The 26,099-nt window shown below is 42.9% G+C and overlaps 1 protein-coding gene across 2 annotated transcripts in view; it reads left to right on the forward strand.

Moving 5' to 3' along the window:
- Nucleotides 1-10,610: 10,610 nt before the first annotated feature.
- Nucleotides 10,611-26,099, forward strand: part of SPNS2 (sphingolipid transporter 2) — a 128,378-nt gene continuing 112,889 nt past the window's right edge. For both annotated transcript variants that reach the window (XM_030472707.1, XM_030472708.1), the window contains exon 1: nucleotides 10,611-10,977. In XM_030472707.1, the coding sequence (XP_030328567.1) occupies nucleotides 10,683-10,977 (295 nt within the window). In that variant the 5' untranslated portion in view covers nucleotides 10,611-10,682. The remainder of the gene's footprint in view (nucleotides 10,978-26,099) is intronic.

Genomic DNA, 26,099 nt, shown 5'->3' on the forward strand with positions numbered 1-26,099 from the left:
AGGTAATACGTTTTTCAAGGTGGCTGGACACTCAACTACTGTTTTAGGAGCAGCATTAATGTGGAGTCTGGCCATCTCCATTAGTGTTTACCAAATGCCACTCACCTCTGGTTTTTGGGAAAACTGGGCAAATTTCTGGCCGATATGTATTTTGCTGCAATGCTTTCAGATCTGCCTGGGAAGTGATGCTGAACATATATATGTTGAAAGAACGTGTGCCAGCCTCTCCTTTTACATTGCCTTCCCCTTGGAGTAGAAAACCTATTTCCTGATTCTACAACCAGGCTCTAATTCAATTAAAAGACCTGCTGATGGCAGTTTGTGCAGCTTATGAATGGCAGGAAAACATGAGTTCCAGTTGCATTCAACCAGATCCTCTACTGCAAGACACAGACCTCACTTGCAAAGGTTTTATTTTTAATGTTCTTTACAGTGATACTGGTGAACATGTGGAATCCATAAAATAACACTTACGATACATCTGTGTGAATATTGCTGCTTGAGTCATGTTAGGAAATGATGCAGGTTGGAGACCTTACAATATTCTTCCTGCTCGAGTGGGCTATTCCAGTATGCAGCCCAGCCCTCCTTACAGTGAAGAAGTCTGCCAATGAATGCTCAGTGCTCTGAAAGAAAGAAAGAGAGAAAGGAGACCATCTACAACCAGAGTTTCCTGGTAAACTGGGACGTAGCAAGAATTGATCTGTGGAGGCTTCATTACCTTTGCTGTGTCTGGGATCTGGTGCTTTGAAGGAAAGTAGGACTCTTGCAGACAGCCCTGAACAGCAGGACAGTGACAGAGTTTCCAGCACTACACATGTAGACATAATATTACCTTCTTCCTTTTGCCTTGGCTTGCATGGTTATGTAACTGGATATAAGTAGAGCTGCACATGGGTCTTGCTGCAGGTTACATTTCAAAATGAGGTAGTAGTTATGAACAGTAGTTGTGCTGGTGTGTGTATCTTGGAAGAATTAGCTGCTAAGAAAAGTTGGAAACAGTAGTCCCAAGAAGTTTTTTATATTCTTCAGAGTTAAGCACTTAGGCAATGCCCTCTAGCTTTGTTCTGACTTTGTAATTCTCTGTTACTTAGTAAAGCTTACAAAACTTGCCCTCTTGCCATGTATCAATTCTGGTTCCTTATGTTTTGCAGCAATGACCATAGAAATAGAGAAGTGATAAGAACAGTTGTCATTCAGGCTCTTCAGTAGCACCAACTGCCACTGTAGTTAAAGCCTCTTTTTACTCTGCTTTGCACTTGCTCAGAAGGAAAAAATCATTTGAGCAAATTGAAGCATTTGCCCTAAATTTTATTCTTATTTATATATAAATGTGTATGTATATGTAGATATACATCTATATGCATATGAGTATATACATTTGAGTTTGACTATATTTAAAAACAGATTATCAGAGCAGATGGGCCCTTCCCTGGCTGTTTAATCCGATAGCCTGTATGTTATAGCTATAGACGTCTGTAAATCACTTCCTGTTTGAACTACAAAGGTTTTAGAAAAAGAACTAGTTTCAACTTGAATAATTTTTGGTAAAGCAGAACTGCTACAATAGCTGGTGAATTATTAATTATTAATAAACATACCTCTTGTATCTCTGTAGCTTCCCACTCTTGCTGTAATGGGCTTTTTTACAGTGTTGTCACACAGGTGACTGTAAGAATTGAATTAGTTTTCCTATGTATATGCACAAAAACCTGTGCTAATCAGGCCTTGGCCTAAAGATCTGAACTCATTTGTGCTTCTCGAATCTGTTGTTATAAACCATCATTTCCAGTCCCTTCATCTTTCTTGCAGCTGTTTCCTGCGTGCTCTTCTATTTATCAACAGCCTTCTTGAGTGGTAGCCAACAAAACTGTACTTGCTGCATCAGAAGTAGACATGACACAAGTGAGAGGTGATATCACTTGCTTCCTCTCCCAGGTTCCTGCAGTGTTCACAGCTCTCTTCCTACAGCACTGCCCTGGGAACTCCTGTTTCATTGACTTTTCACTAGCTGCTTTTCCAAACTGCCTGCTGTCCAAAAATCCTTTGTCCTGTAAGACCTATGGTCTGTGTTCCTACATGTTAAAACGTATTATTCCAGTTTGTTAAACCAACATTATTCCAAGCAATCCAGATCATCCTAGCAGTAAGCTCTGCTGTCCTTATTTACTAAAAGCTATAGAACTGGAACAAGGATTGCTTTCTTCCTTGTCACTAACAATGCATTACAACAAACAGAGTTCAAGTTCCCAAGGGACTCCTTTGGAAATATGCTTAGTAATATATCCCCACCTTGAATTACTTTTTGTGACTTGTTATACAGCCTGGTTGAATTCACTTAATGTGGTATGGCAAGTCTAAAATGTTATGGATCCCTAATGAGCATGTCACACAGTACCAAGTTCAGTGTTGTGCAAAAGTCCAGTGACATTGCTGCCTTTCAGCAGGTAAGCAAACTTTTGATACCATTAAAATAAAAATCAAATTAATTTGGCAAGTTCTACCTTTTAATAAAATTCTGTTCATTGGTACAAATTACATGACCCTCCTCTTTCTCTGTTGAGTCCCATGTCAGCCCTTACATTATTTTACCAGGACTGCTGCCAGGCTGGCAGACCTATATTGATGTTTATAAAATACTGGTACAACATGAGCATCCTTCCAGGCTCCTGGAAGTTCTCTCTGTTAACAGTTGTCAGCAGACCAGAGTGCCCTCATCCTGCTCTTTTGAGATTCTCTGAAGGTCTGACTTCAGCTGCTAAAGCCTAGACACTTTTCAGGCTGCAGCATAACCTGTTGTTGACAGCTCTCCCCCTTTATCTAATGCTGAGGTGCTATACTGTCAACACTACTCTTCTGTTAAAATAGACTTGAAAATGAAACTATTTCTTACAAAATATACCATGTCCTTTTGTTTCATATCAATGTTTTATTTCTAGATTCCAATTTATTGAAATTTGTCCTTTTTATGGTACTAGTATGTTCCTCATAGCCTCTTTCCCAGTAAATGGGAGGCTTCCCAGATTGTTATCATTCTGTAATTTTCCTCGACTAATTGTATGCATGATTATTCCAGCTTTGTGAAACAGTCCCTGTTAAAACACCAACCACTAGACATTGGTCAGGTAATTACTCTCTGGCTATTTTCTGTTTGCAGACAGGAACATGATCCAAGTGTAAGCACACCTATGTGAATCACAACAAACACTTATTTTGGGATTAGTTCCTCTGATTAGGATACAACATTGCTTGAAATAAGAAATCATAGTTGCTAATAATTTAGAGTTGCAGTTAACTTTGTAACTGGCAGCACATGTCCCTTTACTCTGCATTTATCTCACTCTTTTTTTTCCCCTCTCCCTTAGCTCTCCATCCCATAAAAGATACACTTAAGTTCAAATCTACCTATCCACTACTCTATGCTACTTTACCTAGGCAGTGGACTGACAACCTCCTTCTTCCTCTTTCTGACATGAATAATTTGGATCTTCTTCAAACTGCTCTTCAATTCCCTGATCTTGACTATATTAAACTGTGATCCCTTCAAAGAATCTCTCTAGTACCTGTAACTACCATTATTGAGCTCAGCTTTCTAATTTTTGAGCAGTACTTTGGCTTTGAAGAATTACTTTGCCTTTTTTTTTTAATGTTAATGGTATAGGATTTGCTGTGATACAAAGAGCTTTTAAAAGTCCTGGTCTCTTTACAAGCTGGGCAGGGAAATCCACCAGTGAAGCAACCCCTGCACGTTCTGCTTGATCGAGTGGACCAGTCACCAGTGTGAGCTTTGGAGCTTGAAACTGTTGAACCACTAAGAATAATAGCTGGTTCCTTCCATCCTAGATACCTAGTTGTCAAATCCTGTGCCATATAATTGTAGGCAAACATTCAGTCCAAGAAGTCAGTCCAGATGAGTGCATACCAATATCCTACTATAAACCAAATGACTTCACTGTAAGTGCTGAAAAGGCGTGAAAATTACTCAGTGTGAAATAAAATAAACCCCTCTTCTGAAAGCACAGGTTGGCCATTCAGGTGCTCAGACTATAGATGGTTTTTGCTTCGAGTAACCCTCATGTATTAACATAAATCACATAAGGTTAGGAGACTGGGATTGTAATTTTGGGGACAATGTCTGGGACAATGGATGCTCAGCTGCCAACATGAAGCTGGAATTTTCAAAGTTGCTCGAGGAAATTTGGTCTTGAAATGAAATGAGTTAAGTCAACTTGACTGAGCAAATCCTGCAGTTAGAGCTATAGTTTCAGCCTGTTCCACTTTATGTGACCTCATCTTTTATCTGTCCTCATGTGGGCAAAACCAAACAGTGGAACCGTTTCTGTTGGTGTTGTTTTTGTGAGGATCCCCTTCTCATGGCTTGGGCCCTTTTGTAAGATGCCAGGAAGCTGTTCATAAATTGGTAACTTCTGGGTCTGTCCTTATTGTTTTGGGATTCCTCTGCTCCCACATGGACCTGGCAGTCCCTTCCTAAAATGCTGGGGTAGTGCAAGAATGCTATTTCTGTAACTATCTATTCCACACTGGATTCTTAAATGCTAGTTAATCAAACCTCAAGTATTTGGCTGTTCTGAGAAGTGGGATGCTAACGGCAAACATGCATGTTATCATCTGCAGATCTGACCCCTCCAGTGGGCGGAGGCAGTGGTTCAGGCTCAACATCCTTCATTCAAACATGGGACAAAACTTGCCAAAAATGTGGCATACTAGTAATTGTAGTCCCCACTGGGAGCTGAGGTGAGACCACAAACTCCATTTATTTGGAGCACTGAGACTTCTCTAAGTATAATGAAGGTCAGGGCTTCGGGAGATGGATCACTACATTCAACAGTCCTCAACATCAAAGGCCATTCGCTAAGAAGTTGCCGAGGACAGCAGTGGTAGTTCTCTACTGTACCAGTTGCTGAGGACAGCAGTGGTAGTTCTCTACTGTACCAGTTGCCGAGGACAGCAGTGGTAGTTCTCTACTGCATCAGTTGCCTCTGGCTACTGAGACACTCTGCTGTGCTTGTAGATTTTTGGTTTGTGGTTTGCATGTGTGTTTTCTTGCTGGCTGTGGGGAGGGGAGAGTGGTTTTGGGTTGTTTGGAGGCTTTGGGGGGCTTGTTGCTGCTTTTTTTTTAGTTTTGGTTGGCATGAGATAATATGTACCAGGCAGGCTGGAGTGCTCTACAAGTGTTGTAACTGAAAAATTCACAAATATTCAGGCACTTATAGGATTGTAGGGGAGGGTGAGAGCAGCTGCTCATATTGTTGCAAAAGCTGAGTGTTTTCATGGAAATACAGCTTCTTCTGCATCCAATTTATGATTTCAAGCACTACAGCGTGAGAGTCAGAAAGGAACTTGGCCTTGGGATGCTAGCTTCTGATCATAGATCTTCCCTTTGATTCACTGCCTCTGCCTCCATCATGTGTCTGTTGAATTCAAGGAATTAAGACACCACTACATTTTCAACATTGAGATTAAGCCTAGCTTGCCTTCTGAGAGATTTTAAAACTTCTGTGCCTCTTGGGGCACTGCTCATATCTTCTCTGCTTAATGACAATGTTCTGAATGTGTCATGGTCTGGCTGTGTTGCTCTGTGCATACGGCACCTGCACACCAGTGCCCAAAGCTCTCTTCAGTGAGACATGTCATATATGAGTGTGGAGGGAAAAGCATAACCAGGGGGTTATTCACATCACTGAGCATTGGACGCACACCTTAATGGTAGAGAGCCTGTTTGAGAGAGTGACTGCAGGAAAACATTGAGGTGTATGCTGACGTGTATCCCCCTTCGCTGGTTGGGAAGACCTGCTTGAAGCTCAGCAGGTCTCCCTGGTACAGCATGTCCCACAAGAAACCCCTGAGCTGGATGAGCTGTGTAATATCAATTCTTAGTAACAAGTTAATTCAGCTAAGAAGTTTCTGAAGAAAAAAGAAGCTTGGAGATACAGCAAGCATAATGGGAATGTAGGTGTATAATTGCAGGGTTGCTCTGCAGAGCTCTTGTCCTTTTGAAGCCCAAGAATGGGCAGGGTTAGAGAGTGTTGTCATTGTCCTGTGTTTGGCTCTTGCAGCCTTGATGACCACCTGACAACATGACCTTTCAAAAAATTTGGTCAGGTTAAGACTTACGCCTGGATAACCTAAAATCTGGGGTTTGTGATCCTGTAGTATGGTGTCCTGCATAGCTTGATTTTTCTTAAGAGACTGTGTGTGTCCCTGTGTTCGGGTTCTGATTATGAACCAGATGGAGCAAAACATGAGAAAAGGACATGTTTTGCCATAATTATTTACAATCTAACATGTCAGAGTATTGTAGGTAGTTACTGCTCCTGGTAACAGTGGTGGCTAGACTGGTGTACATTTTGGCAAAGTGTTACTTCAGGAAGACTCCAGTCTTTTGACACTTGTGAATCAGAGTTTATTGTGACATTCCAAACTACAAAAAGTAATTTTTCCAAGATTTTTAACTGACGAAGGAATCTGCATTCTAAGTAAACTGGGCTAGAGATGGAAAGGCATTTTCTTTTAGCTTTCATTATTTTCAGAACAACAATGTGATGTTCTCTTAATGCCTAGTTCCTCAGGCTGTAGCAACTGCTTATATTAGGTAAAGTCCAACCTGCTTATCAACAGGGCTCTGGTCTGGGTTTTGCCTTCCACAGTGGTCCAACCCAACATTCCACTCTGCAAACAGCTCCTTTTCTCCCTTTCCCTCACAGCAGCAGCTGGCAAGGGGAAGGAGGTGAGAGGGAAGGCACTTAATCAGCCATCGCCACGTGGGAGAGGAGGTGGGAAGCTGGTCCTAGACTTCCTCTATGCCAGGTCTAGCCCATGGCCCAGCAACTGCATTATATTCCATAGTAAATATTGGTGTGCTGGCTAGTAGTGTTTTGTTTCCTCCAAGAGAAATTATAGCTGTTATCAAGCAGAAGTGCTTTTTCTCATACTCACCACTTCTAGAACTCTGGAGATGGGGAAAAATCAATAAGTGCAAACTAAGATAAAATAAAATCAACATTTTCAAGCTTTTAAGATAATAACAATATAATGAAAGGAAGAAAATAATCCCTGAAGGGTTAAGCTCTGACTGCACTGGGAGAGAGCAGGGCTACTAACAAGCAAATTTGTTCTTTTCCTGGTTAAACAGTCAGGAAGATGTCTGCAAGTGCTGTTCAGCATGGTTAAGGACCCGTGCGTGATTTCAGTTCGTCTCATCCTGGCAGCGTATCTGTGGCTGAGGCTACTGGGACAAGCTAGCAATGGAGTATGGGCTGAGGTGCTTTTAGAGACATGCCCAAGGCTACATTACTTCTCTGTGGTAAGGTTGTTGATTCTCTTATCCCTAGCTAATATCTGTTAGCTGGAATCTACACATGGCCAGAGCTCATTCTGGAACAGAGACAACATGCATAACCAGAAGAAGCAGAAGGATGAGCTAGCTAACTTCAGACTTGCTTTTAATTGTATCTACATACCTTTTGGTAGTGTTCCCAGTGTGAGGGAGCTTCCTAGCTTTTAGCCAGTACACAGTATAACCAGTATCTAGAAAGATGCTCTCCATCTTCATCACGAGGGCTTTGAGAACACTACAGTTCTGCAATCACCATTTCAAGATTAGGTTGGTGTAATGTGCTTTCCTAGGGGCTATACTCAGGTCAATCTGGAGACTGAAGTGTGTGCATAAAATGTTGTGTACTTGGTAAGCGGAGTAAGAACTCTTATGTTCAGGGCGGGGACTTTAACCCCTCTAGCCTGACCTCCCGTATCATCAAACTACAGCCAGGTCTCTCTGATGGTGTGCACTGGCTCCTGTTTGATTTCAATAATGCACCTCCTAGAAAGACAATCAACCTGGATCCAAGGATGTAAAGGGATAGAGAATACATCCCTTCTTTAGCATTTTGATCCAGAGGATAATCACTCTAGCAAATGTGAACCAGATGATTCATTAGGATTTTTCTAATTCCAGCTCTCAGACATTGTTCTGGTTCTTGCTGTGCCTTTTCCCACTTGATTAGAGCTTTTAGAACTGGCGTTTTTCTCCCCATGATAGAAATTGCACACTGTAATAAAATTGCCTCTCAACAACCTGTAACAGCGAAATCCAGCAATATCTCTAAGCTAGAATCTACTCTGTTCCTCTTAAGAGTTAGTAACCAGTGATTTCAGCAGTTCAGTCATATGAATCATCCTGTCAGTAACGCCAGTTCCGTCAAATTTTTTCCAGTTCCCTCTGCTTTTCCTTTACATAAATCTCATGGCATGGCTTCTGCTCTGCTTGTCTGTGAGTGAAGGTGTTAGGATTGGCTGTAAGACCATGTAACTAACTGCCTAATCAATGCCTCTTTGTGCTGTGTCTGTAGATGTCTCTGAGATGTCTCTGATGTCTCAAACCCCTCTCTGTTAGAAATAGAAGGATGCTCTTGCAAGCCCCTTCAGCTTGGTCCTGCATTGGTCCGTGTTTGATAGCCATCAGAAGCCTGCCTGAAATTTGGAGCGTGTACGTTGACTTTTAATAGTAAATTGCTATTTGGGCTGGTTTCTCTTTTCCTGGGGGTTTTCTGGATCTAGGGGATTTAAAGAAGTTACTCCCCTGCTTTTTTAGGCAGTTACTTTAATGTGCAGTAAGCCACCTTGGCTTCAGCATCAGCTGTTTGTGTGCTTGGTATTGGTTACAAATGAAACTAAAGAAATTAAATTAAACTTCAGTTTCTTAAGAAAATTGTACTTTCTTAGTTGCTTTCAGGGGAACCACTTGATCCATAAAACTAAGGTCTTTAATTTTCTCTTACTTTTTAATCTCATTAACATCTGAACATTGTGTTTTGTTCACAAAGCCCAAGGGTAGTCCAAGCAGTGAAATAAAAAGAGTGGAACAGACTTTGGAGCAGACCATAGACATTTGAGTGCTCCTGGATACTTTGGCTGGTGTCTGTGGAACTCTTTGAACCTGTAGCTGTGTTTAGTGCCTGACAGGTCTAAACTAAAGAATGCACCAGTTTTGCCCCCACTCCTGGGCAAGCTCTGTGGTCTTTGTGAAGCCATTTCCCTCTTCCTTCATTTCCTCCTCCTTCCTTTCAATTCTACCCTGTTGTTTTATTTTTCTTTTCCTTTTGGGCTATATAATAATCTGGGTGAGCACTGTCATTTGACCACATTACACACACCACTTGAATTCCGAAATCAGTGGGAATGTGAAGAAGTTTTATTAGTATAACCTTTACCATACAGTCAGTCACAGCTGAACTGCAGATGCTGCTGTGGAGAAAAAAATTATGCCCCAGACTTCAACAAGTCAAACAGAACATTATCCTATGTTAATCCAGATATCTTGTTTCTGTTACTGAAGCTAGCTCTGGAAGATCAGTGCAGACCTATTCTCAACATAAAAATGTCACCACTATTTGGGAGTGTTGTGTGTCATTAGAAATTGTGTTTGCTCCTTTCCTCAGCATCGTGCTGCTCCAAGAGCACTGAATCTTGCACTGACACACCAGGAAGTGCCCCTTTCACTGCAGCATCCTGGGGGTTCCTTCTGCAGTATATCACCAGATTCCTGCATATCCCGGCCCTGATGTCACCGGGTGGGAGCTGTGTGGGAAGGGTGTGCCACAGGCGACAGGTATGCTGAGTGCACACAGACCGCATTGTGCTGTGGGCAACTCCGGCTTCCCTGGAGGTAGGTGACAGGGGTTTTGTTTAGTTGCGTGTCCCGGAGACAAAGGCTTTAATAATGATTCAGTTTCGATCAACAAACTGAGAGAAATGTGAAATTGTAACCCCCTGTTCTTGGACAAGTGCGCATTAGCTCTCTAGCAGACATCTTATTTTTGTTTGTTTAGCTTTTGTAGTTTTACTACAGGTACGACAGGCTGGAGCCACTCTGGTTGTGAACACTTTTATCTCTTTGAAGACGACTCCTTTTGAAATGAAATTTCTCCTGGCCTTTCTTAGCTCAAAGGTGTAACTTTATAAGGGAGCGGGATGAAACTATGGGGGGGGGGGGGGGGGGGGGAGGAACTCTGGAGCAATTTTACTCTCTTTGAAGATGCACGTTGTTCCTGAAGCTACTTCTGTGCAATAAGAAAATCGTCTCGGGCTGAGCGGGCAGCTGCACGGTTGGCAGTGCAGTGCAGCGCCCCCTTACCCTGCCTCACTCCATCGCCATTCCCTGGGCAGCATCTGTGACCAGAGACAGTTCCGACAACAGGCAAATTTGGGTTGATTTGTTCATAAAACTAGATCTGCGGGCGAGCTTGTGTGGACCGGGTGGAGTTGGCTGTTTGATACAAGCCAGCGCTGCTTGCGCCCTTGTTTGGCACACTTTTTGCAGCTAACCACACTCTTCTGCTACAAAAGCGTCCAAACCCCGGCGCGCAGCGCTGCAAAAGAATAAAGGGAGCTGATGGCTCAGCCCCACATGCTGGCGGTGCCGAGCGGGTACGACCCGACCTCCCCCGACGCTGAGGCGGCCCCTGGCGGCGCTGAGGTGATCCCTTCCCGCCTCGGTGGCCATCGGGGCGGGGCGCGCGCGGCCGCTGAGGCGAGGCGGGGCGCGCGGGCGGAGCGCTGCGCGGGCCCCGCCCCGCCCGGCAGCTGTCAGAGGCGGCGGCGGCCGCGGGCTGCGGCGCTGGGCGCGCTCCGCCGGTCGCTTCGCGGTCGCCTCTCCGCAGCCCATGATGTGCCTGGAAAGCGACGGCTCCTCCGGCAGCAGCCCGGGCTGCGGTGGGCGGCTGCGAGCTGGTGACGAAGAGGAAGAGGAGGACGGCGAGCGGGGCTGCTGTGGCCGGGGCGCGGAGGGCGAGGTGCAGACCCTGTCGGGCAGGATGAACCCGCCGGCGGCCGGCAAGCACCCCGGGCGTGCGGCCGCCCTCCACAAGGCGCCGAGCCTCGGCCGGGCCCGGGTGGCGGCCGCCGGCATCCTCAGCGTGGGCAACGTGCTCAACTACCTGGACCGGTACACGGTGGCAGGTGAGGGCAGCGCTCGGCGTCCCGCCCCGTGAGGGGGCGCGGGCCCGCGGCGGCGGGAGCCATCTCCTCCCCTCAGGGACAGCGTCTGCCCGGGCGCGGAGCCGCCGCAGCCGCAGCCCTTCCTATCGCCGTCCGAGTGCGGGGGGCACAGCGGTGCTCCCCCGCCGGGCAGGGCCGTGGGCTCCTGCTGGAGCGAGTCGTATGGACGCGGTATGGGCGGCTGTGGCTGGTGCCCATTGTGCAGACCCTCCGGTATTGTTCTCCAGTTTGTGCGAATTTTATGTAAAAGCAAAGGAGGTGGCCTTTGTTTGTCAGGGCTCGATGGCGGAGTTAAGTGTTCGGTGGGCTCTTCGGAAAGGAGTGATGCTGGCAGGCGCGGAGGTTACTTTATATGATTTTCTGGGTGATGGAGAAGCGTTCCTGATCTCATTGACTGGTATAAACGCTGTGGGTGACAGGTGCAGCCGCTGTCGCTGACTAGTCTGCAGTGAAACGGGGGGATGCGATCGCTTGTGTTTCCATGGGTGAAAATCCCACTGAGGCAAACCACCTCTGCTTTGTGCCTGCTGAGTCCCTCCAGCCTGAAAACCCAGGCTGTCCTTCAGCGCTTGGCCAAGGAGGGTCCCTTCTCTGCAGAACTCCCGAGCTGCCCGGTAGTTTCTGCAGGGATGCAGGAGGCAGCTGCATTGCACTTCACAAGGCACCTCTTTTCTTGAGGTAAACGCTTTAAAACCATGCGTTCCTTGACCGATATATTTTCTCAGCTGTACTATGTGAAAGGCACTATATGCCTGTGTTATTACTACTAGTAAGAAGCTTGGTTCTGAAAGAAATGTTAGGACGTTTACTGTACAGTCCCTAGAGGGGACTCCTCATTTATTCTTGTCAGGCAATAACAGGAGGGAAGATGATGATTACTGAACTTTTGCTAATTAGAAATGAAGTAGGCTTGTTGGTATTCAACTGTCTCATGTAATTAAAATATAATACATATTCTGTGTTTGGCAATACTGATAATTTTATCTTCAGAGCTTATAAAGGGGGTTTGCACATGTATAAATTTTGCTCTATGCATGTACATATTTTAATTACTAGGAATCAGCGTGGTGTTAAGCAAATCAGATATTTGTTTATACTACATTAAAATAATATATGTTTGTAGGGCAGTAATAGAGTGCAAAGGACATAAATCTAGTCACTGTTGTCAGAGTAAGTTGGCCAGGTTGGCTTTGTTTTGTCTGCAGTAGTGAGACAGGAACGATTAGAACCAAAATTTAGCTGACACTGTTGTGGCTTTTTTATTGTTATTTTTTTAAACAGGGCTTGTTCTTTCAGGAAATGTAAAAGCCAGTATTGGGAAGGATTGAGTGCTCGGTTGGCAGTCAGCGTGTTACAGGAGGAAGCTTGAAGTTGCAACGTTGATCTGTTATTATTGAAGGAAATTGTAGTTTGCTCCCTCGCCCGCAAATAAGAATCTCTCTAGTAGAGAGTTATACTGCAAAGCACCATTTTTCTTTAATGTATGGAAAGTTTCCTTTTCAGGGAGCTATTCCCCCCCTTGTGCACTATCTTGTTCACCTGTTTGCTCTGGTACTTTCAGCAAGACCTTTGTCATCTGATTTTTCTGCCTGCAAGAAGGCTTGGGATGCTCTGGCAAAGGGAGGGAGAAGCAGCATCATTTCTGGGAAGGCTGGAAAGTGCCTGACCAAACAGGATAAAACTGCCTGCCTGCTAAGATGTAGTATTGCCAGTCCCAATGCTGGGATTGCCAGTGTATTTCTAGGATAAGCTCTGGTTCCACAGTGCTCAATAACTGCCCTGTGGAACTTACCTGTTAGCATGCAGCGTGGTATCAAAGGTGTAAGATCTCAGCCATCAGACTTCCCTCTGGGGACAAAATCAAGTTTTGCATGATCTTGTTGTCTTCTGTCAATTGGTATTTATTTTTCAAACTGGTGTTTTATAAAGCGCTAATCCAAAACAAGGAATAATTTAAATCCAGTCAGAAAAGGTGTGGTAATAAAAATGTTGTGTTTTGAGCTCAAAACTGACTTTATAATAATGTCTTCTCTAAAAGTGATCTTTGCTTTTGTATTATGAGTCTTCATGCATACCACATACTTATGTGACGTGCCCTTCCATATGAATCAAGCTAGCGCTTTGAATATTCAGCTCATGTCTCAAGACAGGTAATAATTAGTGAATACAATTCTTCAGACCTTCAAAGTACATTTCAAATATGAATTGTTGCAGCAACTCTAATAAGGGAGTTTAACACTAGCCATGTATGGCAGGGGAAGTAGCATGAGAAGTTATGATTTACCGAAGGCCAGTGAACTGTTGTGAGAACTGGAATTCATTTTGGGTTTCAGCTCTTTTTGAAACAAATGTTAGAGGAGCAGCAGCGCCAATGGAAACTGGTCCCTGAGTATTGGTGTCTCTAGGGTGATCAATCCTATGGGTTCTCTGACGTCAAATAAGAGTTTACCTTTGTCATTAACCTTTCTCTTCTTGTCTTACAAGTGTCTTTCCTCTACCCAACCATTTTTTAGGGGTTTTTGTTTTTTGTTTTTTTTTTTTTTTTTTAATGAAATTGATTGGAGCTTGGGGACTTCTTCCTGCTGTCAAATTTAGTCAAAAGCAGATCAGTGGACTCAAAAGTGATGAGCAGGCAGCTGACAGATGGACATAAACAAACAGAGAATCCAGTTGTATGGGCACGATATACTACAAGCACAGCTTCCACCTTACTTGAAAACTTGATTGCAATCATTTTGGTTTTCATGGTCAGAAATACAAGTATAAAAAAGGCAAGTATATATTTAGTGTATGTGTGTAGGTAGTACATGCAAGTAGGTATTTAGTATATATTTAGTCACTAGAAAAGAAAGATCATACATGGAGTTTTTAGTTGCAAATGTAATTCTGTGGGTATCTTCCACTATTTTCTAGCATAAGCACATGGATGTCAGATAACATGCATCCAGTCGCACAGGAGATCTTACGTAATAGAAGGAAGCAGGCTGACTTCTCCTGTAGCACATCTTGCTCCTAAAAGTAAAAAGCAAATGCTTTTGCTAAAAGTAAACAGTAAATGTGGCGTATTTTGATGTATATACTCTGGATACAAAGACATTGTATGTAATGAGTTGTTATTGGATAATCTTTTTTCAGGTGCAAAACCCAAAGAAGTAGGTGCAAAAGCCAAAGAAGTAGCTGCCTGTCTTGCTTAGTTTTGGTTTAAGGACTTCCCAGTATGGACTAAATGAGTTTAGAATGGGATGTGCCTTTTGGTATTTAGGATGTTCCATGACAGAACTGGAGTGCAGTTTCTGAGATACAGGACATACACATCTTCACGCCTGACATTAAGTTGCAGCTCTTTTGGGAACACAGTGATGAAACTGGGCCTCCACTGAGGACTGGCCTGCTTCTTATGGCTAAAAAATAAGTTTCTTTCAATACTTTAAAAATTAAAAGCCTGCACAGGAGTAGTGGATGTTTCAATATTGTCCTTATCTTTATGCAGAGATGGAAATTCCCAGTGTGTATGGAGAATGTTAAAATACCTATTTTACTTATTTGGGAGAAGCTGTCCCAGAAAAAAGTGGGAGTGCCTTTACTGTGGCTCTTCTAAAGAAAAGATTGAAAACTCTGTGCTGAACATTACCAACTCGAAGGGAAATGATCCTCTGCAATTTTCTTAATAGGTCTTTGATCATACTGAAAACAGTTGCCTGTGGAAAAAGCATTCTTTCAAGAGCTGTGGTATTTTGCTGCTATTAGGAAAGCAAAGAGTATGGAAAAGCAGCAGTAATGAAACCATTGTACGTTGTAGATTACCTGTGAAACAACAGCAGTTCAGCCATCTGGTGATGCTGGGACATATCTTCTTCCTTAATGAAGTTTTGGGAAAAGTCATCTTACCTTCAGAAGCTTGGAATGTGGTTTCACAATTATGCCATGGATGACCTTTTACTATGCCTGCTGTTGACGATGAAAATAGTCTTGCTTCATTAGGGTGTCACCTCCACCTTCTAATTCAGACGCTACTTCCTGGCATTGCTGGAGTGCCTTTAATTTAATGGCAATGATTTAATTAAGCTGGAGAACTACCCAGCAAAGTAAACGAGTCTTACTATGCCGCTCCAGAAGGGGAAACAGAGTTGTGGAGTGTCGGCGATTTGCCTGTGGTAATGTAGTTAGTGGCAGAGTCCTGGCTGGTATTGGTTCATCCTGGAGGTTCTCTCCTCCTGTGATGCAGTCTGCCATAGGCTTTGCTCTGCTGTGTTTGTCCTGTAAATGTCTGTAACTTGCTAATAACCATATTTGTGTTAATTAGCCTCTCATTACAACACATAGTTGCAAATCAAATTCCGTTCTTTGAAGATACATACATGCAAATGATTATTGAAAGTTGAAAGTCTAGTTTAAAACTATGCAGTACAAGCTATAACTGAAGGGTTAGGAAAGGTTCAACACTAACTCTCAAGTGCAAAGATACTCAAGAGGTTATAAGCCAAAAATGCTGCTTTTTACTTGTGAGCTCACATTTGTGATAGTAATATATTGCCTCATAGCATATTTCATACTGAATTTTCTTCATGCAGTCTGATATCTCATGTATGTAACGGGAATAGAGAGAGTCTCTTACCCTCATTGTAAAAAGGCTATGCTCAGTGCTTATAGTTTCAGGGAGGAAACCATTAAGTGGCAGTGCAAGCTCTGTATTACTAGTCTCCTGTTGAGCTAATCGCAACCTAGGACTCAGCTGTGGAAGGGGTGTAATGTTGGAAAACATTAGAACAGAATTATTGGCAGAACCTACTTGAGCCAGCAGTGCCACTAGCTCACGTGTGTGAGAATCTGCAGTAATACCACAATGTTTTGCTTGGACAGCAGGTACCTGCCTCAGAACTCAAGAAGTCCTGCACTGTGAGCAGAAGCCACAAGGATGGAACCTCACGCACTTCCAAAGCAGGTGACACAAAGCCCTCTGCAGCACAGTGACAAGGGCTGTGTAGTAGCATCTGTTTCTCTAACATCGTGTTTTCCGTGTGATGGGCTCTATTGCATAGTCAGCTGCTTCCTGTTTTGCAGATCTTATGTGAGTTGGCAGGATTTGTTCCAGAGTATTTTACATTTCAAGTGAATTCTTATTATGTTTAATCATAGTATTCTTTCTTCCTTGTGATGTAGGTTTGCCAGATAGTAACTATCTTTGTTATTATGTGCAGATTTTCCTGTTTGACTCTGAGATCCTCTTTCATGCATGTTGATTAATTTTATCCCCAAAGCATCCAAGTCATCACAGTCAGTGAATGTGGCTTTTATTACATGGAGTTAAGAACCTCATAAATATTGAGTGTGTTCTTAAGAATAATATGATGATCTTACGAGTCCCTTCATCTCTGAGTCTCAATATCAGAAGGTGTGCGGAAAAGCTGCTCTGGAATTCTGTAATCATTCGTTCAAGAGTTTTCAAATATGATTCAGAGCTGCAATAGGGTTAAATTCCATCAGTCAACTTGGTTTTAGTTGTTCCTATTTATTATACATGTATTCCTTATTGCTTCCAGTAAACTGTACATCAGAAACAAATAAGCTGCTGATTCAGAAACAAATAAGCTGCTGATTAGGTAGCATGATGGGCTCCTAAGTTCAATAGATGTTGTTAAAAGCTGGTGGCTTTGCCCCTAATATGAAAGCCCATTGCTTGGGCTTTCAAGTGCTGAAGAACTTGTGGTTGGAAGGTGCTAGAATGTGTTGTCTGAATCAAATGTGGTTCATAAAAGGTCTTATGGTTCCTTGTAACTGTTAATAAAGGTTCATAGTACCTATTGAAGAGATTCAATGGGAATATATAGTTTTATTTTACAGATAAAAATTAGGAAATTTGGAAATCAGAAGTCTGCTGAGTTCTTTGTTTGCATCGACATTGCTTTATGTATATTATAGACCAAGATGTTATTGTTCAGCTTCTACTGAATCTGATGGTGCACCTAAGGTACTTGTAATCCATGTGTATCAAGAGAGATCAGAGAGCTGTAGGCCATGGATGGGAGAGTCTGAAGGAGACAAGAGACACTACTGGTTAGTGTAAGGGGCCCTGGGAGATTAGCAGATATAACTTATTTGGTAGTCACAGTCACCAAAGAATGAGGAGGGATTTGAGGGAAGACAGTGGTAGCTTTCAGCAAGTATTTGCAGACGGCATCTACCAAACATGATGGGCATCACAGGAGAAAGCAGGAAGATGTCTGTTGGAAGTGGGTGATGGAGGATGACACCTTTCTGCTGGTTGAGAGAGCTTTGTGGAAACTGGCACTGTGGATGTAGGGTGATGAGTGTTCTAGGCAAAAATAATGTATAATGAGTCCTACAGAGGACCTGTGAAGCGCCTAAGGGACCATGGAAGTTAATAGAACTTGAGCAAAATGGGCTTGGGCTCGGAGCCCAAACAGGTATAAGTGAGGTGAGCAACTCCTGGTAGTTTCCAGAGAAGTTTCGGTGCAGAACATAGCATGGACCTTTCTTGAAAATTACATTTTTTGTGAACTGCTCTGAAATTCTTAGTCTGGAAGAAGCAAATCTGAGACAGGTATAGGCAAAATAAACACCCAAACAACATATGTCCCAAACCACCAAACCCTTAGATCTGAGCTCTTTAACTACCAGACCCTCACTTTGGGTTTGGGACTATTACAGTAGTTCACTGCGCTATTCATAACCTGGATGAGCACTTAGAACTGGCACACACAGTAGGCACCCCATCTGCATTTGTTTTTCTTCTTTTTTTTTGACACATCTGTTTTCATTGTTATTTTGTGGGTGTTTCTGTCTTATGTAACCCAGCTATTTCTGTAGGGTTTCAGGGAAAGGAAGTGAAAGGGAGGGAACAGCAATTTCCATGCTTCTGGTTTTACAACAGCATAAATAATCAGGAGAGTGAGAATGTAAGGGATCCTGGATGGCTGAAGGGATGTAGAAGCCTTCACTTCTGAGGTCATTCCGTTGGACCTGTTGCCAGTCAGGAGTGGCTGAAGGTTTATTTTGGAAAGCTCTGGAATGAGCTGTTCAGGACCTTCTGGTGGTCTCTTTCCACTCTTCCTGGTGCTGTGTGTTTCCTCCACACAAGATGTGGCTGGGAACCACCATGTTATCTCTGAACATACAACAAGGCATTGAGTTCTTCTGTCAGGTTGATCCTTCTAGACATTGATGAAGCATGTCATGAGAGCAGTGTTGCTGCTCCCACCTATTCTGTATTTCTGGTTTTGAGGCAATAAATCATCTTTCTCCACAAAGATGTTGATCTGCCACAACTGAAATCACAGAGCAGTTCCAGCTGAAGAGAAGGGAGAGAAATACAGAAGAAAAATTCAGTTTTATGCCTTGCCAGACCTAAATTCAGGCTTCAGCAACATGAACATACCAGGGTTATGTTGTTGGACAGTATTACCTCCTATAGGCTTGCTTTTTTTAATGCCTTTCCTATGCTTCTGCTGGTGGTCAGCAACTGCAGTGGCTGAGAGAACAGCAGAGGGAAAAGATCAGAGTTTTTATGGAGAAAAGCTGCAGGAGCAGCTTGGAGCTTGGCTGGCAGAATGAGAGAACCACATGCTGGAAGGAAAATCCCTTCAGCCTTGGCATGTGATGGGGTTTTTTTGTTTTAAGGCTGCATTGAACCAAAACTGCAGTAATCCATTTTACTCCTTGTTCAGGCTTCTGCCAATGATTATGTAAATAACAGAACACAGTTAATTATTTGTTTCATAGCCTCCCATTTTATTTGTGTTAGAAACATGTCATTATTGTCTTAGACTGTGAGCCCTGTGTTCTTGGCAACATGGAAAACAACAAGAGTGGGTGAACTGACAGTCAACAGGACTTCTGTTTGTGTGAAGCCAGCAGGGCTTGAATAAAAAGTACCCAAAGGTTAACTTCGATTGATATGGCTGTCCTATGATTTGATGATCTGCTCTCTCTGCATATTCTCATTTCAGAGAAGTGATCCTTTGGGAGAGTATACCAACAAAGCAGTCCAGATCGGAAAGGGGGGGATGTCTTCCCCTGTTGTTAATTTGCAATTTTCACTTCTGTGTGTCATCTCTATTTCATGATTTGTGCCTGTGTGGTAGTGATGACCTTGAACGTTTTGCATTTATACTGGCATATATTTGCTTTAGCACAGTTTTGCTACCAGCTGCGTAGTTTGGGAGGTTTACAAACCACTGTGTGCTTTTGCTCTATACTCGTCAGTGACACTTGCATTTATTCTCATTTTTACATTGCCTCTGTGTTCTAGGGATGGATGCCCCATCCCTGGCAGTGTTCAAGGCCAGGCTGGACGGGGCTTGGAGCAGCCTGGTCTAGTGGAAGGTGTCCCTGCCTGTGGCAGGGGGTTGGAACTGGATGAGCTTTAAGGTCCCTTCCAACCCAAACTGTTCAATGATTTAGTGTTGGGTGGTTTTCTCCACCAGGCTTGTGCTTGTGAGCTTTATCCCAGCTAGACCCACTGCAGCTTGGCTGTCCTAAGCAGCACGAGTTCAATAATTTGATGTGACATTAGCTGACCAAGTTACACTGCTATCCAAGCTGTAGTAATCGAGCAGGTTGGTGTATGAAATGTTGGTTATGGGACACTGAATCAGGGCAGCTTAAGCACTTTGGGGCAGGGACTAATTTTGTGCAGTTCCAAGCATGCTGTCACTGCTAAATAATAATTAATACAGAATTGCAACACTGTTAATAAATACTGTTTAAGTGAAGAAACAAGCTGTGCAATAAGGAAAAATTATTTCTAATGCACCAATGTGGCTCATAAAGAGTGGTTGCTTGTGTTTGTGTGTTAGGCTATTAGGACTCAAATACTGCTGCAGCTATGCTAATATTAAAACATTTGTAATAATGTTGTTATTTCCGTCTAGCAGCCAGAAATGCTGCCTGATTTCAGGATAACAATATATTCAGGAAGCAAAATGCCCAAGGGCCCCCAGTAACTGACAGCTACAGCGCTCTGATTAAAACTGACAGTTCCTGAGGAGCTCTGTCTTAGATGTGTTGGGTCTTTCCTTGATGGGGAAGAGAAGGGGGAAAGGACCAACAGCAACATGATACGATAGTGTTAGGAGATGAGACTCTTTTTCTTTGAATTTTTTGAGGAGTTTGTGACTCAGCAGAACCAAACAAGGTACTTGTTTACTTGAGTTACTTGAGTAAGAGTGCTTGGAGGGGCAAACATTGATCTCTCCATTATGACTCTCCTATAACAAGACATGGAAATTACTAAGGTGCTGGTTTCTAGTCATTGATTTTTGGCTTAGAACAACAGTGTGCTGAGATTCCTGGACTTTGGATGATCAATTAAGCTACAGTAAAAAGTGTGTGTGTTTTATTCCCAACTGGTATTAAAGCAAGGGAGATAACTTTTTTTCTCTACATGAGAGGAATCCCAGCATTTTTGTTCATCTGTGCTTGCACACAGACTGCACAGACAATTAAACAATCCTAACAAAACCCCTTGAGTCACTGATCAGAATGTGGGCTTGTTGGGTGCTAATTCTGGCCAAAGGTTGGGCACTTGCCCACTTGTACTTCACACAGTGAGCATATCTTCTGCCCTTTCCTCCCTGCTTTCTCCCCAACAGCATTTCCTAGCTGTCAAGGTAATAACTACCTTTATTTCATTTCTCTTTGTGTTCATTTAATCTACTTTTTATATGTATATAGATGCTGGATGCTCATGACCCGTTCACAACGCTTCCCTAGCCCGCACTGCTGTGTGCTTGCCGGCTCTGTGGTGTACTTTCATCTGCACAGAAGTGCCAGAAAAGCAGTAAAATTAATGAGGTTTCTTCTCTTGCCCATTTCATTATAGCAGGGTCTTGGTAGAACTGCTAAAACTTAGAGCAGCGTGGTATTTCCTTCAGAAAATGTGTTTCTGTGTAGTCATAATTTGTACCTCTTAAATGTTGGCAAATTCCAGCTTGGCATAAATGGATACTGCAGTTATTTTGTACACTTAGACCAGTTTTGGAAGCTAGTGCACTGTTTTGTATGTGCTTTAACATCCATGAAATTGGGTAGATCTTTCACTATGTAACTAAGTTTTGGGTCATACTTAAGTTGCTGATGTTGGGGGCACTGGAGAAGTGGGCTTCTTTGTGAAGCTGTCCGTCTCAGAACTTACAGATGCTGTGCAGGGAGAACAACTGTGCTTCATGGAGCATATTTTTAGTGAAAAAACATATGTTGAGTCACTGCATAGTGAGTGCCCTTCCAGAGGTTCTTTATCTCTCGTGTCAGGCTTCAGTAAAGCTCTTGGAAGCTAAAATGCTTTTCCAAGTAGGGTTAAAATTAGGTTTGTCCTTAAAGGTGTGCAAAGATGCATCTGCTATTAAAACACATTTTTGTTAGCTATTCAAGGCACAGTGGGTGTACTTTAAGTTATTATAAAGCTACCAAAATTATCCTGGTTTTGGACTGTGGAGCAAGACAGATTGCAACAGTAGCTGAAGAAGAGCGAAGTAAATCACTTTTTCTCTGTATTCTCATTTGGAAGTGACTTAAAATTAGTAATGCTTCTGTAGTCATACTATGCTCAAAAATATATAACAGTGTAAATGTCAAACTTGGTACATCATTGCAAGCTTACATTTGCCTCAGAAGTGTACATTTAAATCGCTTGCATTGCTGAAAGCCACTTAACGGAATAAATTAGCAGTAGAGCTGATGTTTGAATAAAAGCACAAGTTCTGTGAGTGGCTGGATAGAGGGTTTTCTCTGTAAGCACATGCAATACAGTCTCAATCAGAATTTAACCTTGATTGAAATACTTAGTCAAGCTCTATTATACCATCCTTTTGCATTTTTGATGTGAATAGAAAATATGTTTATCACCATTTAGGAATTACTGGACTTTGTAACCTGATGATATTTGGGTTTATTCACTCAAAGACTTTATGCCGCTGAAGAACAAACTGCTTCAGTGCTGAATGGGAGAGATTTCCTATGCAGTTGCTATCTGTAGCAAGAGGTTTGTGTATACAGAACAAGCCCAGCAGTGGGAGCGTTCGGTTTATCTCCATAATTTTGAACATTCGGCCTCAGGTCTCTGCAGAGACTGACAGAGAACAACAGTTAGGATCAGTCATGCTGTGGACATCACTTGTTAGTAGATCTAAATCACTGATCTGATAATGAAGCTGTTTGTAAATGGCATTACTCACACTTCTGCCTGGCAAACCCAGTATTTTTCAGTGCTTCAGTTTTCTTGGTAGATTAAAACACACAAAACTTTTTGCTTGCATGAGTTTGACTGCAGTGAAGGAAGCTGGTAAGAAGAACACTTACTAGCAGCACAGTTTTTCTACTGTTTTGCTGTTTTCAGGGGTTTCTTCTGCTCTGCAGGAGTAAGGTTTGAGTTTTCTTTATTTTTTATCAATGCCATTGACATAATATAGAAGATCCCTGTCTGCAGCTTCTATTCAAACATGTGAACTCCAGTTGCCTCTGCTAGTATTGAGGCATAAAGACAGGAGAGCTAAAATACAGATCTTAGTCATGCAGAAAGTTTCTATTTTTAAAGAAATAGGTTTATAAGTATGGTGTTTCTAAACTGTATCCTCTCCTTTCTAATTACACACTTGAAATATTAATATATAGAATTTTGCAAGTATAATTTAGATTCCGGTAGGTAGTGCCATGGCAATTTTAAGGTAGGCTTAAAAAAAATTGTACCTAAATATCTCAGCAAGAGCAATTTTATACCTTAGTGATATTCTTGGGCTTAGTCTGGAGGACTTGATCCTAGACTGGTGTTGGTTTTGTGTTTCTATTTTCCCCTTTCCACCCAGAATGCAGTAGAGACTGGGTTGTTCTGTCTTTTAAAGATATAATCCCTTTCTAAGATTTCAAGGCTGGAGGGAAGCAAGAGCAGGTTTTGGGTACTTTTAGGTTACATGTTCTGGTTAGAAAAGAGTCTCTCAGCAGCTCTTAAAAAGCCAGGTGGTGAAAGACTTGGTAACTGCAAAAGTTACAGATGGAGCATCAGTCTGTGTGCGTGGTGCTGTGTTCACACAGAGTCCAGGCCCTCCTGCTCTGTGATGGATTTCTTTTAGTGGATTAGTTTCCCTTTAAATCCGGGATAGCATCTTTCCAGTCAAAATTGCTATGTGGCATGTGGTTTGCTGAGGGAAAAGCAAGTAATTTCTTGTCTACCAAAGGATCATGCCATGTCAGCTGTCTGATCCCCCTGTAATTTTGCTATGGACCACTGCTCAGTACCCCTGCTGCTGAGACTGCAGCTGCATGCGCCCTGTAAGTTCAGCATAGATGCTTAGATTGTCATCACTCTTTTCTTTTCCTTTCCTTCTGTCCCTCCCCCAGGCTCTCATTGTGTGTAATCAAATTAAAGAGTGGCACCAGCCCCAGTGGAGAAGAGCTGCTCTGTTAGAAAGATGTCCCTCTGGAATCTGCACACAGACTTCTTCATGTGCACCTGCCATTGCTGGCTGCTGCTGTGACCTCGTGTGCCAGCAGCCTGCACTGAGAAGTGTTCCCTGTTCCTCCTATCTCAATTAATAGTTTTAAGGACACTTAATTCTTTGCCAGTCTCCTAAAGTTTGGCTTTGTCCCTAAATACTCTGCATTATATTTTTACAGGGTCCAATTGAAGAGGGCTTTGTAATGAAAGCTAGAACAGGCAGTGTTATGAGATTTCTGTTAAATCCGTAAAGACGGGCAGCAACACAGCTCACCAGTGATTGGTGCCAACTGATAACTGGGAGGATGCTGGCTGTTTTGAGACAGTAGCAGTCCCTTGTGGAACACTGCAGACTTCTATTCGAAACCCGCTGTAGGTTGGTAAAGCCTCTTTCGCTGTTTCTGTTCAGATCTTCTGGGCATTGTGCCTTCTCTGGGGTACAGGGCTGCTGCCCTTTCCCCAGGCAGGGTGCTGTGTGCCAGGCACACCTGCCCCAGCAGCTGCATGTTCAGTAGGATCAAGCAGCAGCAGCACACAAGTGTGAAATGGCCATTGGGCTCTGAGGCTTGCCAGATCTGCCTACTCTGCACAAGCCCTTCCACCATGCTTTTCACTGTCTGATGAGCCCCTTGGAGTCAAACCAACCCTTTTCTAATGTGAAAATTTGAAACCAGGACATTTCCTTATGTCATGAAGCCACCTCATTTAAATATTTTACACTTCAAAGTATTCACTTGTTTCAACCCAGAATTCTTTGGTTCCATACTGGCTTTTTATTGACTCTCTTTCTATCATTGAAAATCATTCAAACAGCATTGTGCAGTGGAGCTTCCTGAGAGCCCTGCCTGCTTGGACTAAGCAGCAAACTGGGTCACTTCGTTCCCTTTGGGGTTCATTGCTGCTGCTCCCTCATTGTGGATAGCTTTCATGTGATGTTTTCGTTTGGGCCGTGGATGTTGCACATCTCGTTGGTGGGTGTTAGAGATAACTGTGCCCATGGAAGGGTGGATCACTGTGTCAGAAGTGGAGAATGTTGGTGGAACTGAACAGGGTGCAGTGTGTTGTTGCTTCTGCTATTGCACTGTTAGAAACATTAATCTTTTAGCTACTAAATGCCCCTCATTGGTGTTTGCTAAATGTAGTTACTAATGTACAAGCAAGCTCAAACAATGGAAAATATATGAAATATGAACCCATTCTTTGTGCTCGGGTGGGAACATTCATCTTGCTTTGGTGAGGAATGTTCACCTCACATTTCCGAACATTGTATTCAGCAGATGAGCTGTTTCCTCCTCCTCCTTCAGGTTTTGGTTTCTCCTTTGGAGATAGGGGCTGAGAGGCCATGCTTAGATGGACTGTTAGAGTAATTATCAAATAGAACAGGCATGGCTTTAAAGATGCTGTTGTGTGATTGATTGGAGGGAGGTGGGAATTAGCTTGGTTCTTGTTTTGTGTTTCCATAGTTCAACCTATTGACATGTAGATGAGCAGGAGTCACATTGAGAGAGAGCTGCCTGCTCACTCTAGCAGTCTCCCCAGCTGGAGACTGAAGAATGCAAGGGAACCTCAAAAAACCCCAAAGCCTACAGTAGACAGCCTCCAGTCAAGGGGCCTATTTGTAAAGAGTATGGATATTCTCATTTTGCTACTGAGTTTTATCTTTGCTGGGTGACTGTCACTGTTCAACAGCTGAGAGAAACCTCCTTGTACAGGCATGGGCCTCTTCACACATGCTAAGGTAATGAGAGTAAATTATGGGGAAACTTCATTCCTACACAGTTGCTCTTGGCCCAATTTCATGGAAACTTTAACAACAAAACAAATACAAAACTTTTTTTTTCTTTTTTTTTTTTTTTTTTAAAGAAGAGGCTCTTAAAAATAGAGCTGAGGTTAAAAGGAGACTGTGTCTAATTCTGTTAGCATTGTGGTCCTCATTTGTCGCTTCTGGTGACTTGAATTCCTCACAGATTGCTGGTTTGTCTGCAGATCTGTAATTCCCACATGCTGTAATTTTGCCCGTAGAAATGTTGGCCACTGGCAGCTCTCTCTTTCTGAGCTGGAATTTTGAATGTTTTAAACTCCTCAGCATGGTCTTTTTCTTTTTCTCAAAAGAAAAAGGCGCTTGCCCCTCAGGGAGGACGGAGCAGAGGTTTGCTGTGCTATGACAGAGAGCATTGATGAGGCAGAGGTGGTGAGCATGGTGCTGGGGTGCAGAGCTGCCTCCTGGATGTGTGAAGAAGGTGCCTGAGTTGTGTGTTGGCTGTACAGAGAAGTTTGTATTCAGCAGCAGCGTAACCATTCAGAGAACCAGGCTGGAGAACCAGAACCTCTTCTAGGACACCTCAAAATGTGAGATCAGGAGCTGCGGCAGGAAAAATTCTGTTTGCCGTGCAAAGTCCAAGAATCTCCCAAATAATATGCTCTGTTCTTTAAGTCCTGTCAGCTGATGGAAGGGTCAGATATTGCTGTGAGCCTTTGGCTGGTTTGAAATCAAAGCTACATGCTCAGAGTTTCAACTAGCACCCTATCTCATTTTAGGCCTTGTGTTTAATTATGTCATGTCATAAACTGAAAGAACGTATCGTTTATTATAAAGTCTGAAAACTTGAAATGCTGAGATGAAAGGAGAGATGGA

The sequence above is a fragment of the Strigops habroptila genome, assembly GCF_004027225.2.
Source record: "Strigops habroptila isolate Jane chromosome 13 unlocalized genomic scaffold, bStrHab1.2.pri S16, whole genome shotgun sequence".
Classification (NCBI taxonomy): domain Eukaryota; kingdom Metazoa; phylum Chordata; class Aves; order Psittaciformes; family Psittacidae; genus Strigops; species Strigops habroptila.